Source organism: Carettochelys insculpta, chromosome 6, assembly GCF_033958435.1.
Source record: "Carettochelys insculpta isolate YL-2023 chromosome 6, ASM3395843v1, whole genome shotgun sequence".
Taxonomy (NCBI): Eukaryota; Metazoa; Chordata; order Testudines; family Carettochelyidae; genus Carettochelys; species Carettochelys insculpta.
In genome coordinates, this window is record NC_134142.1 from 115,292,254 (window position 1) to 115,310,163 (window position 17,910).

General features: G+C 45.6%; 1 protein-coding gene across 2 annotated transcripts in view; it reads left to right on the top strand.

The window, feature by feature from the left end:
* Window positions 1-1,891: 1,891 nt before the first annotated feature.
* Window positions 1,892-17,910, top strand: part of C6H11orf24 (chromosome 6 C11orf24 homolog) — a 32,391-nt gene continuing 16,372 nt past the window's right edge. For both annotated transcript variants that reach the window (XR_012645854.1, XM_074996003.1), the window contains exons 1-2: window positions 1,892-2,008; window positions 13,398-13,632. Coding sequence is in view for 1 of the 2 variants with exons in the window: in XM_074996003.1 (XP_074852104.1) it covers window positions 13,549-13,632 (84 nt within the window). In the remaining variant the exon portion in view is untranslated. The remainder of the gene's footprint in view (window positions 2,009-13,397; window positions 13,633-17,910) is intronic.

A 17,910-nucleotide genomic window follows, 5' to 3' on the forward strand; every position in this document is an offset into this window, starting at 1 on the left:
AAAGGTAAATGCGCCTAGAATGGGGTTGCTTCCCTTAAATCATACAAAAAAAAGAGAAGGGAGCTGGTTGGGGCCACAATCATCTGGGACTGCCCTGGTCCTGAGCCTCCCACCCCCCCCATGCACCTGAGTCACCCTGACTTCAACCTTCCCAACTCTTCCAGCATCTGCCCTCACTCCTGCACCCCCATACACTGGCTACAGACACACACACAGCTAACCCCTGCCCTGAGCCCCCTTATAACCAACCTCCTGCACCCCCACTCCCTGCCCTGAGCCACCATCCACTGCCCTGACTCCTGCACCCTCCATTCTCTGCTCTCAGCCCTCACACCCAACCTCCTGCCCTGCCTCCTCCATCCCCCATTCCCTTTTCTGAGCCTACCTGTCAAATAAAGCATGCGGCCACTAATCACATACACATGAACATTTTCCTTCTAATTTTTAAAAAATAAGTTAAGTACCCAAGCAACACTAGGTACATTTGCTACTACATAATAAAAACATCATTTATAGCTGCCTTATGCAAACACAGAGAATCTAGTTAATTGCTCAAAAGATGAAATGTGCAATGAAATTAGTTTTTAATTGTTTACATTTTGAAAAAAAATATCATTACTTAGCAGAGAGGGAAGGGTTGGCCTTATAGGATGTAGGTCCTTAAGCCTTCAGTCTCTGCCACCCATGACCTGCTGGTAGAAGAGTGGTGACTTAGATAGTTTTCTCTCTGGCCTTCCTGCTGGAGGTGAACAAACTGTGAGTTTCTATGCCAATACAAGAGCACAGATCACTTGTGCCTAAGGTGCAAGTTCTTAGAGTGGAATCTGAGAGGTGGTGATATTTTGCTACAATTATTAGTTAAACCAATGCTAACAACCCCAGACAGTCACAAGAGCAAAACTAAGCTGGTTCAGCTCTCACTGAAACCAGCAGGAAGTGTGGGTACCTATGTGGAGCTAGTCCATAGAAACTAAACCAGTCAGCACTGGACGGGGAAAGATGAAAGGAAGTAGTGAGACAGGCATCAGACACCAAGGGGCGGTGAGCCCATGGCTGTTGATGATGATGCTGATGCTGCCAGTGCTGAACTAGATGACATGTGCCCCCACATTATTTGTCAGGAGGGTGGCTGTGCAGATTTTAACAGTACCTTCTGCCATAAATCCCCGGTGACACCCGCTAACAACAAAAGCATGAACTCGGCTATGCCCAACCTACGTGGAGAGGGGCTTCAAATGTCAGCAAGGTCCACTGGGTCCTTTGGCCCGTGACTCAGGGAAGGGGGCAGCTTGCCCAGACCCCATAAAACAAGGTCGTGGCTGCGAGGCGTCCGTGGACTAAAGCAGGACCTGCTCAACCCCCAACCGTCCGCTCGGCTGGCGCGGGACCCCTTAGCCTCCGTAGGCCAGACCCGGACACCGTGCGCATCCCTCCCGCAGGCCTCTGGGAGCTCCCAGCAGGTCCCGGAAGTCAGGAGGGGCCGGCGGACCGAGGAGCGGGACTGAGGACGTTCCCATTGAGTCACTCAGTTCCCGTCCTCCAAGAGCAAGAGCAGCGCGCGATGCCAGAGGGGCGGGCCAGGTGTCAGGCTCGCGCCAGAGTCGCCATCGCCCTTGGCGCGCGCGCGCGCGCACACCCCAGCATCCGCTTCCGCGCAGACCGGGGAAAATCCCTTCCACGTCAGGCGAAGCTCCCCCATTATTAGCCCCGCCCTCATACCTCACTTCCCCCTTCCCGGGGTGGGGGGGGAAAGGCCCCACGTGGACGCTGCGCTCGTCGGCCGTCCGGCAGGCAGGAGGCGGGGCTAAGGTGCGGGCTGGGCGCGGACTCGGAAGGCTGTGTCGCCAGTGGGCGTGGCCAAGGGTGGCCGGGCCAGCAAGGGGCGGGGCCCGCCTGGTAGAGGCATGTGGCCGGGCCAGCGGCGCGGGGTTCATCTGGCTGCGGTTCCCCAGGCAGCTGCGCTAGCGCCGTAGCGGGGGCCGGGTGCTGTGTGGCTGTCGCTGGCCGGGTAAGCATGTCCTGCGCCGCGGGGAAGGCGGGAGCCTCGTGCGACGGGGCGGGGCTGGAGGGGGTCATCTCTGTGCCCCAGGGCTGGGTGCGCTGCCGGTCCCAGGGCGCTAGGCGGGGCGGAGGGGGAGATTTCTGTGTCCCAGGGCCAGGTGCGCTGCCGGACCCAGAGTGCTGAGCCTGGGGAGAGGGGGTGGCGTGCCTCCCGGCTCAGCCCGCCCCCGTGGGAACCGCCTGCCCTGGGCTTTGCACTGCTGGGCACAGGGCGGGGTTCGCTCCCTGCCTTCTGGCCACGGGGCCTTGCTCCAGGTGCGTGTCCTGGCCAAGCCCCTTGCCGGAGAGACCGAAGTCTTCCAACTCCGACTCAGGTGCAGCTGCGGTTATCTAAGCAGTTGTCCCTGGACTGGGTCCCACCAAGTGTGTTCCTGGGCGCTGAGCTGCAAGTACCACTTCGAGGAAGAGGGTCTTTCAGGTCTCAGCTCATCGATCTTTGAGGATGTTGCTTAAGAGAGTGTCCTAGATCTTGTCTACACCAGAATTTGGTGAAATTTTTGTGGCTCAGAGGCATGGATTAGTGACCATGGTATAACTTATGTCGCTATGCTGGAGTAGACAGCACTATGTCTGCAGGAGAGCTGCTGCCACTTCTGGTGGGAGGTAGGGTAATTGAGTCAATGGGAGAGCAATGTCTATTTGGTTTAGAGCATCTTCACCAGAAGTGCCACAGCTACATTGGTGCCACTGTGATTGAAACTTGATAACTAGGAAATGGGCAAAGATCAAGTCTAAGCAGAGTTGACACTAAGGTCATTAGACTGAGCAATTGCCTAGGTCGCTGAGCTGATTAAGAGGGCCTCCTGTTCATATATTGTGTTGAAAATGGGGCCCCATTCAACAGTTCAGTACTGAGTATCAGTGAGCTGGTACCCTGATCTACCCTCCTAGTACTGTTTAGGGCTCCCACTGGGCTAGTGCTGTTTCTGCCAAAGAGTGAACATATGTGAAGCTGATAGTTGATGTAGCATGCAAATTCTGTTAAACTTGTCTTATGTAAGTATGTGAACTCTGTGGAAAATGGTTAGCTCCTCAGATTTTTGATTAGGGGGTTTGCTTACTATCCAAACAGCATGTATTGTCCAGGTCTGAAAGTAGAATTTTGGCCTTTTATCGTTTGAGGATGGGATGATTTTATGCAGCTGCTTTTAAAACCTCATTTTAAAACTGATTATTTGGAAGGTGGTTTAGTCAGAGGTTCAGGAACCAACTCTACTGTCTGAGCAGTTGAGCTTCAGAGCATGCATGTACGTGCTTCATCCTACCAGTTTGGTAGCCATTTTGATGGTGAACTCTATAGTTAAGACTGCAACTTAATCATCTTCCATTCAGTTTTCACTTACAGAGAGGATTCATAGAAGCTTTCTTTTTAGAATGAAATTTTCCTTTTGGGAGGGCACAGGGTGAGGGAGAAGATCTAAGGAAAACTTTGTTTATATTTTGAATGACCAAGGAACAAAAGACGTTTTAGTTTTTATATAGTAGACCCCTGACTCGTGTGTAGCTTGTGTTCCTGGGCAACCATGTGTAAGTCAAATTTTGTATAAGTTGGGACCTGGGGAGGGGCCCTGCCACTTTTGGGTTCCCCGGTCCTGGCTGCACCCTGCTCCTGTGAGTGGCGGAGAGCCCAGAATCAGGTGCATCAGCACTGGTCAGTTTCCTGGCTCCTGGAAGTGGCGGGGAGCTGGGAAACCAGGTGGCAGCCTGGCTGCCCTCCACTTGCAGGAGCCAGGAAAATGACCAGTGCTGCTGCGCGTGGCTCTGGGCAGCAGCACTGGTCAGTTTTCCAGCTCATGCAAGCAGAGGGGAGCTGGGGAGCAGGCTGCCGCCTGGTTCCCAGCTCCCCGCCACTCACTATTTCAACTCACATTATTGCAAGACACATGTAAGTCAAAATTGTTTAAGCTGGGGGGTCTGCTGTACTTCTGAACTTCTTTGGGTCCTATTTCTGTAAAGATTTGGGCACATGATTTATTTTTGGACGGGGTTTTCCTGTTGAAACATGCATGCATAAAATTAAGCCGTGTTTAAAGCCCCAAATCTTTGTTGATTTGGTGCTTTAAACTTCATGCAAATCTAATCCTTAATGAGGACAACGGTGTCAGTATTGGATATCTTGTAAGCCGCATCCAGTCTACCGGGCTCCTAAGTCCTGTCTTCCCAGATAGATGTACCTTTCATTTGTAAAACACACAGCTCTGACTATCACCATGCTAGAAGGCTGCTTTGAAACTATAGCCAGTAAGTTTGTTTAGTATGTCACTTATACCAGTGGCTTAACAGTCTTTTGCATAACAATCCTTTGCAGTCAGACAACAGATGCTAGGCGTTCTAGGAATAGATCTCAGTGCATCATGAGGGTGGGATCACTGCCTCCATGATGCAGTTTTCTCTGTCCCATAATTCCAAGGCCATGTGACTACATCTTGTGCAATTTTGTCAACTGCTCCTTGTGACTTCTGCACCTGCCTGAAAGCATGGATCCTGCACTGCTCACCAGTTTTGTGAGACGTGTTAGGAACACAACACGGCAGGTTCAGCAGTACTTCATGAGTTCCAAATCTGAACAGAAATCCATGCTGCTTGCCTTCCCGAGTGCTATGGAAAGAAACAATTCAATATTGATGTTGATATAAGTGGAGCAGCTGTGCAAGATAGACCATTGGTGTTGGGCCCGGGAAACAACCACTCAGTGGTGGGATCAGTTTGCGATGCAGGTACTGCACGATTTTAGAATACACTAAACTACCTTCCTAGAACTCTGTGTGATGCTCATCCTTATCCTGTGGAGAGGGACAGCAGAATGAGATCTGCCATAATGGTAGGAAAGTAAGTGATGATCACTACATGGAAGCTGGCAACTATAGACTGCTTCTTGACAATTGCACATCAGTCTGGAGTTGGAAGGCCCACGTGAGGGTTGCAGGGATGTAAATGTGCTGGGTCATTAATCACTTCCTGCTACAAAGGACAGTAGCTCTGGGCAATGTGCAGGGAACAGTGGGTAGCTTTGTGGCAATGGGATTCCTTAGCTGTGGCAAGGCAATACATGGCATGCATATCCCAATTTTAGGCCCAGACAATCACGTGACTTAGTACGTCAACAGAAAGAACTATTTCTCTGTGGAATTGCAGATGCTGGAAGATACATGAGACTGTCACTGACATCAGCAGAGGTGGTCAAGGAAGGTGCATGCATCTTCAGTAAAACTGGCCCGTATAGAAAGCTACATAAAGGGACCCTCTTTTCAGACAAGAAGATTCTAATGGTAGTGTCCATAGTACTTCTGGAACAACGAGAAGTCCGGTGGCACCTTTATAGACTAACAGATATTTTGGAGCATAAGCTTTCATGGGCAAAGACGTACTTCATCAGATGCATGAGTCGGGGCGGGGGGCGGGTTTCAGAGGGGTATTTAAAGAGTGGGGTCCCAGTAAAAGGGAGGGCCAGAGCTGACGAGGTCTATTCAGTCAAAATGGAAATGGCACATTATCAGTAGTATGTATCAAAAGAGGAAAAAACAAGTCAGATCAGACAGGGGGATATGGCCCATTGTCAGAGTCTAATGTGGCGATATTAACATCCAGGGCAGAGAAGCTGCTTTTGTAAGGAGCCAGCCATACCCAGTCTCTGTTTAATCGTTGGTTGATGGACTCAAATTTGTAAATAAATTGCAGCTCAGAGATTTCCATTTGCAGCCTTTTCCACCTTGACTGAATAGACCTTGTCAGCTCTGGACCTCCCTTTTACTGGTATCCCACTCTTCAAATACCCCTCTGAACCTCCTCCCCCCCCGCCCCAACTCATGCATCTGATGAAGCGGGTCTTTGCCCACAAAAGCTTATGCTCCAACATATCTGTTAGCCTATAAGGTGCCACAGGACTTCTTCTTGTTTTCGAAGATACAAGCTAACATGGATACCTCTCTGGTACATAGTAATTCTGGGATCCCAGCCTATCCTTTATGACTGTGTCTCACAAAGCTCTGCACCAAAAACCTTGACAGCAGTGAGGAACACTTCAACAATCTCAGCAGGTGCAGAAAATTGGTATAATGTGCATTTGGCAGATTAAAAGGTTGCTCGGGGTGTCTTTTTGGCAGGCTAGACTTCAATGAAGAAACTATTCCCATGGTCATAGTTTGCTGTGCTCTGCATAATATTTGTAAATTCAAGGGGAAAAAAGTTTCCCTATGGATAGGTCATTGAGGTGCATTGCATGCATCTGATTTTGAGCAGCTAGACACTAGGGCTATTAGAGTGGCTCAGTGCGGAGCTGTTTGAATTAAGAAGGCTTTGAAGCAGTATTTTGACAGTATGCCTGAATAAAGTTTTTTGCAATGTACTGAGGTGTTGTTTACTTGCCATTTTGAATGATTCCCGTACTGATTCCTGCCTGAATGTTTGTTATAGTCTAAAAATGTGTCAGTCACAATCAAGAATCATGGTCTTTGTAAGATTTATTTTTTTTTTAAATTAAACAGCATTATGCAAATTAACAGTTCTGATGAGGGACTTGACAACAACCTGCCATCTCTTCAGTAAGGCTCTCTCAGCTGTGTAAAAGTCCAGCTATCGTAATGGAAAATATCCCTAGCGATGGAGAGCAAATACTGTGAAATGCTGTTAACATGAGAGGAATGTGTGTGGGGGAGATTGGGGAGGGCAAGGAAGGCAATTCTGATAGGCTCCAGAGGGAGTCGAACACACACGTCTTCCACGTGCAGTACAGGGCCTCAGCTTCTGTTTGGTTCTCCTTGAGCTTTATCATCTGTTTCTGGCCCTGGCTTCTTTCCTGGCCCTCCATGTGCAGTCTCTTATTAATTTCAATGCTTTGTGCTTGATATTGGCCTGATCTGATGTTTTGAAAATTGCTATAGTCTTGTCATCTGTACTCCTCATTCACCTCCTTCTCTAACAGGTGCTCTGGTGTGAAGGAACTGGCCTTCAAGGGGACATCCAGAGAAGCAAGAGAAACAATACAAAGTCAACATTGCACGTGCATTTATAGTCTTGAATCATAAAAGTTACATACAACTCTTTCTCACTTTCCCTTAACAGGCACATAGTACTGCCAGAGTACTAAACATGGTGAATTCAGTCTGAAAGTGAGGGTGCAAGATGGGACAAAAGGTCTGGGTGGTTTCAGAGGCACAAGCACCTAGGGATGCCATCCTGAATACTGGCATCATTTTCCACAGGAAGGGACACTGAAAGATGACCTCACGCTACTGATGCTAACCAATGATGCATCTTCTCCATGCGTATAGCTTCACCACAAGTCTGTATGCTACTCACCTGTGTGCTCTTTTGGTTCATCCAGAAGTAATTGCTGATTGGTGTGGCAAAGTTTCCTACAATAGAGGAACAAAGCAATTCTGCCAAGGAATCTTCATCAGAGGATTGCACAGTATGTGCAGCAAAGTTTCTTCGAGGCTTCAGTGGAGGATTCCTGGGAGGTCAGTGTGCATTCACAGACTTGGCCTCGGGGCTGTAGAGCTGCACCAGGAATGCAAACCAGTTGCAAATAATACCTACTACTGTTAATTTCGATCTCTTCCACGACATGCAATATGTAACAGAATATAGGGCACCTCTAGCTCATGTACCTGTGCACTGTCATTGAAAAATGAGTACTTAAGGGTTTTTTTGCTTCTGCTTCAGACTGGTGGGACTAGCTAGACCTTGCCAAAGTCAGAAAGAGATCCTGGGTCACCACATCACTGGATGAGCCTGATGCCTGTCCCACATCCTCCTCCAACTCAAGCTCCTCTTTTGCCACCTTATCCTTGACCCCTTTAGCCGCTGCAATCCAGTCACCTTGAAGTATCCATAGGGCACTTGGTAATGGAGGTTAGGTTGGTGTTCGGCTCCTTGTAGTAGTGGTATGTTTTTGGCACTGCACCAGAGTGACGATTGACCTCCGTTGCCTTCTGGTGTGTTTGCCTCAGATCTTTTATCTTAGCATGGCACTACTGTGTGCCACTAGTGTATCCCTTCTTATCGATGCCATAAGCAAAGTTCCTATGCCTGCATTGGAACTGAGAGTCACTGCCTCTTTTTCCTATGGATCTTGTAATTCCTGGAGCTTTAAAGGGGTTGGGGAGCATGTCTGTGCACCTGGCTGCAGGGCAGCAGAGTAGAAACTTCTTACCTGATAGGGTGACCACATTGCCCTATGGCAAATATGAGACAACAGCCTCAGGGGATGTGGGTGGGGCTGCCGTCCCATGTCAGGGTTCCTTGACAATGGGGGCTGCTGCTTCAGGGTGAGGCACCAGGGAATGGAGGATGGGGACTTCAGAAACCCCTGATGGTAGGGTGTTCCGAAACCTCCCAGGGCAGGGGAGAGACATGGACAGGCAATGAAGCGGGAGCTACCTCCCTGAGGTGAAGGAACAAGGCAGCTGACCTGTGGAGGAGCCCCTTCCCAAAGTGTAAGGCACCAGGGAACAAGGCAGCTGCTCCATTGTAGATGTCACAGACAGTCTGCGAGACAGCTTGAATAAGGGACTGTCCCAGTAAAAACGGGACAGATGTTTGCCCTATTACCAGAGCGGTCATGATGTGCATTGTAGGACACCTGAGGAAGGTGACTTAGGGTGTCCTAATCAAACGTAGGTCTACACAGACACTAGGTCATTCTGTGTGCAAAAAGCTCTGCCACTTGTCAAGGTGGCTTTATTATGGCAATACAGCAAGAACGTTCCATTGTCAAGAGGAGCATTGTTGTGTGTATATTTACTGTTTTTTTGTTTGTTTTTTTTTTCCCCACAAAACCTGACTTGTCTGAGAAAACTGCAGTGTGGACAACAGCCTAAGAGTAACAAGGAAGGCTGTCTTGCATAGTGTTAAGTTGGCTTTTTCCTTACCTGCCTTTTATGATTGAAAACTTTAATAATGATAAGCAATCAGTTTAATTGGACCCTGTACGTGCTAGGAATTAAAACCCACAGGACTCTGCTAGACTCACGGAAAATGGATTGGTTCTGCTAAACTTTTAACATATAATGTCATGCAGCAATCACTTTGCTGCAGATTTCAGTCTGCTGGCACCAGGGGATCCTTTAACTTGGTCATGTTATCTTCCAAACTCTGTATTCTGCAGTTGGCAAAGAGAAATACTTCCTATCTTCACCAAGCAAACTGTCATTCATTAGTTACATGAATCACCCCCGGGCAGCTGCGTATTTGTAAGTGAGACCCAATCCCTCTCTAGACTGGGCCAGGTAGACTGTACCTAGAAGATTTTATCTAAGCTACTTTCCCACTGATAGGCTGAATGTCAGTTGTGCTGATCGCTTGCACTCCTGTTTACTGCAGACATGCTTGGGAATTCTGAAACTTAGGCGAGAAATCCACAGTGACCTGACCAGTCCTACCACAAATGAGCTTCTTTCACACCTCCCCATCCCTATGTCTAACCAAAAAATACATTAATAGCATATGTTGACTAAGTAATAACTGATTTGTTTTACTGGATTTCCTACTGTAGTGCACTGTTTCCCAAAGTTTGGTATGTGTACCATAGGTGGTACATGAAGGGATTTCAAGGGGGATGCAGAAGAAAATAAATTACTGAAAAAACCCAGGAGATAAGCACTGAGAGAGGGGGTATGCCGGTAAGGCCGAAGTCCCAAAAGGGGTACACAAACATTTTAAGTTTGGGAAATACTGTTGTAGTGGATTACTGAACTTGTCCTGCATATTTGCTTTTCAGTTAGAATTTACTTACACTTTTTAAGTTTAAAATTACAATTTTCATGTCTTTTCCAACAAGATATTTGCACTTGTGTTAAGAATCATTGCCTGGTTTGGCTCTAATATAGGAGCAATAAATTGATCACTGCTGGATCAATCACTGCTGTGTTGATCTGGCCTATGGTGAAAATATGGTCTTGTTAAGGTTTGTAAAGCATTATGTGATCACTAACTAGTTATATTCACATATGATTGCAACAAGTGTCATGAGAGTCTCTTGACTGAGCAATCTGGAGCTAAGCAGCATTACAGGACAGAGTTGTGGTTCTTCGTAAAACTTTATGTATGAATAGTAACAGAGAGGAAGCTGTTCTAGTCTATATACTATCAAACCGAAAAAGCAGTCAAGTAGCACTTTAAAGACTAACAAAATAATTTATTATGTGAGCTTTCGTGGGACAGACCCACTTCTTCAGACCATAGCCAGACCAGAACAGACTCAATATTTAAGGCACAGAGAACCAAAAACAGTAATCAAGGTGAACAAGTCAGAAAAAAATTGTCAAAGTGAGCAAATCAGAGAGTAGAGGGGCAGAAGGGGGGAAGTCAAGAATTAGATTAAGCCAAGTATGCAAAAGAACCCCTATAATGATGAGAAAGTTCCCATCCCAGTTCAAACCACGTATTACTGTGTTGAATTTGAATATAAAAGAGAGTTCAGCAGCCTCTCTTTCCAGACTGTTGTGAAAATTCTGCTTCAGTAGGATGCAAACTTTTAAGTCGTTAACAGAATGGCCCACTCCATTAAAAATGCTGGCTGACAGGTTTGTGGATCAGAAGTGTTTTTATGTGTTTTGTGCCCATTAACTCTTTGTCTAAGACAGTTTGAAGTCTGTCCAATATACAAAGCATCTGGGCATTGTTGGCACATGATGGCATATATGATGATAGTTGAACATGAGAATGTGCCTGTGATTCTGTGACTAACCTGGTTAGGTCCAGTGATGGTATCTCCGGAATAGATACGTGGACAAAGCTGGCAGCGGGCTTTGTTGCAAGGAAAAGTCCCAGGGCTGGTGTTCCTGCAGTATAGACTGTGGCTGTTGGTGAGAATCCTCATAAGGTTGGGAGACAGCAAAGAAGGGTCCTGTGGCACCTTATAGACTAACACAAAAGTTTTGAGCGTGAGCTTTCGTGAGCAAAGACTCACTTCATCAGATGCTGGTCGTGGAAATCTAATAATAAGGTTGGGAGGTTGTCTGTAGGAGAGAACGGGCCTGTCACCTAGGGCCTTCTGGAGTGTGGCATCCTGATTAAGGATGGGTTGTAGGAGAAACGGACTCCCTTGCAAGCCATTGAGCAAATCTTAACTCTTCAGCAGCTGGAAACTTCTGACTCTGAACAGCATCAGCCTGATTCCAAACCTTCAGAAAGTACAGGAGTAGCCACCTTTTAGTATTTGTTTTGCAGTCTGTCTGCTTGCTGACAGTCATTTATTCCTTATTTTCTGGGCTAGTAATTCTCACCTGCGAGGGCTAGATGTGAATTCTGATAACATTTGGGGACCAAGTGCACTGAACAAGTGTCTCTTTGAACTAAACTTTCTTTGTAACTCTTGTTTGGTGTCTTTCTCGTGCATCTCATGAAGCAGGTCTTTGCCCACAAAAGCTTATGCTCCAAAATATCTGTTAGTCTGTAAGGTGCCACAGGACTTCTTTTTGTTTTTCCTTTAGGGAAGACTTTCAAAATCCTATTTGTCCACCTAACTGACAAATAATGTTACTATTAATAGGCTTCAAAGTGGCAGGTCTGTATATGTAGTCTGTTCGAGAGATTCAGATGCTCAGCCATAGGTTGAGACCTCCTGGCGAGGTAGAGCAGCTGCTTCACACATGGGGAAAGTAATTATTTGCAGAAACTTAATTGAAACGTTTTCTCCTGGTGGCATAATCTCTTTGGAAGGACAGTCTTCATAATGGTCTCATCTATTATGTGGCTATCTTTTCTGGGCATTTTTAGGAGGGACACAACAAATGTATTATCAGGACAGACCAGTGTCTGGTCTTATCTGGTCTTCTCCCCGCTTCGGTTGGCCAGGCCCATTGATTCGAAGGAATGCAACAACTCCTTCCTTGATGCATTCACTCAGCTGTGGAACCAGAGAGAGAGTTAATTCTCCATTGGCCATTGCATCTTTTTTTCTCCGTGCCAAGGCAGAGTATCAAAAGTTGTCAACTGCTGCTGTTGACAGAATTGATTCTTGTAGTGTTACCTGTCTTTCATTTGCCATCCAGACGTCCTGAACATTCATTGGGTGGTGGTGACTATTGTTTACCAGCCTCTTAAGCCTCTGTTATATGGCAGAGATGAACAAGTCTTTTGTTAATCTCTGCCTGCTCAGACAGACAGTAAGTGTCCTTGTAAAAAGGCATCTCCAGTTTAAAAGCATGAATGTAGTGAGAGGCCCTGGCATGTGCTTCCATTGGGAAAATTGAGACAGGCTTCCTTTTGTGAGCTTTGCATCTCCCTGATCACTGGGATCTCTGTAGCATGCACTTTATAGTACAAACCATCTAAAGAGTGTCACTCTGTACTAGGTGCCTAGTGTCGACAGATGCACAGAGTTACTGCAGATGGACATCTGCATCCTGTCAGTTTCTCACTGAAGGGGAAAAGCAAAGGGGATTTAAATGACAGAGGAGTGCTTGATACTTTGTGGTTTATGAGCTGTGAGTTAACATGATACAAAGGCTGCTGTAAGGAGCTCACCTTGTCTACACTGGGAAATTGAACTGTTACTGAAAAGGTCCCTTCTCTCCACTCTACAGCTTTTTCCCTGGTATCTAATAGGTCTGAAGTGGATTTAAGCCAAGTCTACATTCAGGAATTTTAGCAAAAATTGCCACCAATGGTTTTGCTGTCCTGCTGCTAGGACTATGGTTTTTACCTCTCTCAAAGCTTTTATCCCTGGCTTCTGAAATCTGTGCTAAACACTTACTGTTCATTGCTATGCTTCTGACTAAACCTATTCAGCTCTAGTTTAGTTGCCTCTGCTGCTGTACAAACTCCCACTGAAAGACATTGTTCCTCTAAGAGTTTACAAAGGTTAGCAGGGAGTATTAATTACCATGCTACATACTAGGAACTGACACACAGACTATGACCTGCCCAAAGTTACTCAAGAAGTCTGTGGCAGAGATGGGAAGTGAACTCTTTTAATCCCAGTGTGCTGCCATTGCCACACCAGACTCCAGGATACTGTGCCCCTATATTTTTTTATGGAAAGGTGTTTTTTGAATAGGAAGATGAATAACCTGAATATGCTTTATGCAACATGGGGCAAGTAACCTATCATTCAAGAGCCTGTAATATCCTGAAAATGTATATTCTGTTTGTGTACATGTATCTTGAATGTGAAGTTATCAATATGAAGTTGTAAACCTGCTTATTAATCTAGACCTTCTAGTGAAAGCCATTTTGTGGTGCTTAAGGAACGTAATGTCTGGTGCTGAAGACAAGAATCTGTAAATATCCTTTGTTTTTCCTGTAAGTGTGGATTACGGTTAGTCCTGCAAAGACAAGTGACCATGTCATCTGGTGCTGGAATTCATCTTGAATTTTGTATTCTTCCACAGGGAGAGGGGGGCAGAGAATTAAATAAAGAATTCTCACCCTGGAGACATTCTGTTGAAGGAATCGGAAGCAAAGAATTGTCTTCAGCTGGCTTCACAGGTTGCTTCCCACCACAAGAGGACACATGAGGAGACCTGGAAATGAAGAACTCTAATGGGGATGGGGAGAGAAGCATCTGGGCCCAAGTCAGAAAAGATCCACTCTGGCCTGAAGAACTTAACTGAAATAAGAACAAGGGTGAGAAATTATTTTTTGGTAACAATTTCTCTTAGGCTGGGTCTACCCTACAGAGTTTTGTCGACAGAAGGGGTCTTCTGTCAGTATAACTCAGTGAATGTCCACACACTTAAACATTCTGTCGACAAAGTCTCGACAGAACCCTGCATTTTCCTCAACAGTATTATCCCTCAAAATTTTGAGGCATAACAATCTCCGGACAGAATACCGTCAACAAAAGTGCAGTATAGACACTTCTGTCAACAGAGACGGCTTTCGGTTGCCAAGCAGCCCCCTTTGCAGAGCTGCCATTCTATTTTCTGGCACCAGAGGGCAGTGCAGCCTGGCAGTTCTCTGTCAACAGAGCAAGTTGTGTGTAGATGCAATCCGTTGACAAAATACTGTTGCGATTTCCCTGTCGACGGTAACTTCTCGTTCAACAGATGCTTCTACTGTAGACATATCCTTAATGTCGACACTAAAGGCTTAGCTGACATGTTGTGTTTATTAGTAACTTACTCTGATCTGTCAGTCCACTTTCAACCACTTAAATCCAACTTTTTAGTCTACTATACATTTGCAGGAGTCTGTCTGTCTATCTGTCCAAGAGCTCCTAAACAGTAAGAGCTTGGACCACCAAATTTGGTATGCAATTTACTCTTTCATAACTTAAAGCAAGTTCAGGGTTTGTTGTGCCAGGAAAATGGGATGTGCTTGGTATGTAACTGTTTCTCATAAAACAGAGAGGGAGGGCTCTGCTTGCAGAAACTGTTATATGGTCTGATGACCACAAGGTGGCAGCAAAACATCAGAGATGGGGACTAGGATAGCTGTAATCCCATTGGGGGAGCAGGGGGCAAAGGTGAAGAAAGGGACAGCTATCTACTATATATTGCAGAATTTGTGTGTCTGTGTCTATGCCCCAGCTGGGGGAGGGACATGCAACCCTCCCTCAGCTGAGCCTGCTGCAGAAACCATGGGCAGGCACTTCCCACCAGGCCCCAAGCTGCTGTGGTAACAGGGTTGAAGCAGCCCTTTCTTCCTAGGGCAGCTAGCATACTGAACCCCTCATCCCCTTCCCCACCCCAGAGCAATGATTTAAATGCCAGGTCAATTTTCTAGTAATCACTTTTGGTTTGTTTTCAAACCCAGTACAAATAATTGTTACCTGGGGGGAACAATAGCTGCGAGTTGATCTTCTGCGGTTCGACTTTGAACGTCTAGTATGGACGAGTGCAGTTGACTTATCTGGGTCACAGCTGACCCCTGTGCTCCTTACAAGACGTAAGGGAGGTCAACAGGAGAAACTTTCCTGTCGATCTTTCCCATATAGACAGCCTAGTGCAGATATGTTGATTATCAGCTACAGGGTTGCCATAGCTAGAATTGTGTATCTGTGGTTGATTTACTTTGCCTCTATAGATGTAGCCGTAGGTAACTAGGGGAAGTGCATGTGCATCTGTTACTTTGATTTTCCCAGGTTTAATATTCGTTCTTTATACAAACTGAGAGAAGGCATCGCTAACCCTGGAATGCTGCATCATTGCAGGGGGCTTGATTTAAAGGAACAATTTTCATACCAGGGACAGCTGTAGATCAATTTCTGCATGCATGGTTACCAGTCATGATTTCCCAACTCTGTAGTCTAAAGTAGCTTCTCATTCTTATTCAATGGCATGCCCTTCCTTTAGATTGAAACCCTGTGTTTATTTGCAAGTCTAATCAGTGCAACTTCATAGGAGCAGCCTCTTTGTTTGCTGTTAACTTAGTTTAAAAACTAAGGAAGCCTGCAGTATCTATAAAGCTGCCTTTACCACAGTAATGTAACTTGATCTGGTGGAGTGCAGTAAATAAGCTTTGTGAGCCAAAGCAGGGTTTTACTTTTCCAGACAGTCACTCTCTGATGCATGCTAGCTAAGGCTGTAAATTCTCAGTTCAAGTTATATTTACGTGCTGTGGACCAGTGTTCTTTATATCATGTCTTGAAATTATTTGAAGAAGATTGTAAGGGTTGGCTAGAACATAAAATGTTGGAAATCAAAGGGCACTCTTTTTGGCTCCTGATCAAGTTGTCTTAGTGCTCTTGCTACATTTTGGGTGTATTAAAATTCATATTTGACAAGTACCAGGATGGATATAAATCATGGGCAGGGTAAAGTTTTTCTCACTGATGTAAATCCTAACCATCTCCTCCCATCATTCCTCCTCCTCCTCCTCCATGCATTTGATTGACCTCTGAGCCCATAGGACTCAATCTAATGTAACTCCACTTCGTCATTCTCCCAAAGTAAAGGGTATACACGCACATATCTCTACAGGTCTCCAAACCCTCATCCTTCATTTTGATTTTAATATTTTTGAGATATAAAAAAAAAAGAGGGGGGCGGGGAGAGAGAGCTCCACCCAAGTGCTATCCCCCTTCCATTTTATAAAAAGTCCCTTTCCTCACATTTCTAATCAAATCTGAAACAAATGGCTTTTCGTTGATGAACTTTAGTTCAGTTTTTGCTTTTTGAAGAATGAAGAATGTTCAGACATTTGTTTTTGTTTTGAGATGACAACTTGCCAAGTATTTTGCGGAGTTTCTAGAAAAGACACCGGAATAAACACAAAACCTATTTTTGAATGCTGAGATTATACCCTGTGGGCCTGATTCTGTACACTGAAGAGTAGGTTTATTACTGTAAAGGGGAACTTGTACAACCACGCTATGTCCTGTACCTCTTCTGTAAATAAACACAGGACTCTAATATTCAGAGGTGTCATCATTGTGACATCAGGTAACAGGTGTGATAGACTCTCCCATGCTTTATGAAAATTGGTATGTAAATATAAATATGCATAACTCAAATGCTTTGGACAAAATACGTCATTGTAACCAGCCAATTTTCATGTTACAACTTGCTGAGCCTATATATTCTATTAGGGTACACATCCTTCTATGTGTAGTCAGGAATATTAAATTATGGTTTTGAATGAACTAGTGACAGCCATTATTCCTGCTCCCAGGACCCTAATGACTGGGTGATCAATTTAACCACTTGTAAACAGCCTTGTTTGTCTTGTATGTCTAGAAGATGATTAATGCTAGAAAGACAGGTGACCATACCACCTGGTACTGAAAGTCACTTTGACCTCGTGGTTCTCTTCCCCCCGCCCCATGTGAAGGGGGTTGTAAATCAAAGGTTTCTTGCTCTATGATAATAGTCTATTTAAGCAATGGAAACCTACCAGTTTTTTGTCTTCAGCCTGCTTTGGAATTTGTGTGACGCACCCTAAGAATAAACAAACAAATGTGAAAGGCTGTTGACCCAAGTCAGAAAAAAAGAACAGCTCTGGTTTTGAAGATTTGTACTTGACAGAGAACAGCTCTTTAGGGTGAGAATCTGTATTCAATAAGCCTCTTAGGGAGGTTAGAGCTAGCCATGCATTTTCTTTTCATTTCATTTTAGGAACATATCTTTCATCTTTCTGTCTTCACTTAACAACTTAAATCCTACTGTTTGTATTTAATAAAAACTTTGTTTATAATCAAGCCCAAGGTTAATAATTATTGCATGGAAATGGCTACTACTGTGCATAACTCCCTTTCATTGATAAAGGGCACTTACCTGATGAGTCCTCTCTGTGCAAATCTTTTGCACAGAATGAGACAGACTTATTTAGGGTTTTAATCCCTTTTGGGGGTTGGTTTCCTGGGTACTGTGGCCTAGAGCTGCATCTTCCCCGACCTGAAGTAAATCAGTGTATGTATTGCTCTGCTAGAGGATAGTAACTCAAACTTTCTGGTTTGGCTGGGGGAGACCAGATGATCTGGCTCAGCAGGATAGGGTTGTGGAGGGGCCCAGAGATCAAGAAGGCATGATCAGCACACTGGGGAACACTGCCGAGTCCTATCACAGATGTTCTGTCTCTGAACGTGGGGCCTTTTTTCTATTTGCAATACTGTACATGCTTCTGGGGGAGTTTCTCTAGGTAACATCCACTGACCCCTTGGTTGGGATCCCACAGCTGTGGGTATTGTCTGGCATTCTCTGCTTGTTGTTTCCTAGTCTCATTTTGAACCTCACTTGCACTGCTTTGCTTTTATTTTTCCCACCACAAATTTGTCCCATGTACGCTGTCAGGGTTCTGTGGCCTTTCCTTCACGTGAAGGATGGAGACTTTGGAAAAGGTGGGTGCAGCTGACAAGAATTAATCAGAGTAGAACCAGGGGTGACGCTTGGGGGGGGGTGCATGAGAAGTCTGTCACAACCATCCCCTCTGCCCACACTCTCGCAAGCAGCTGCACTACACTTC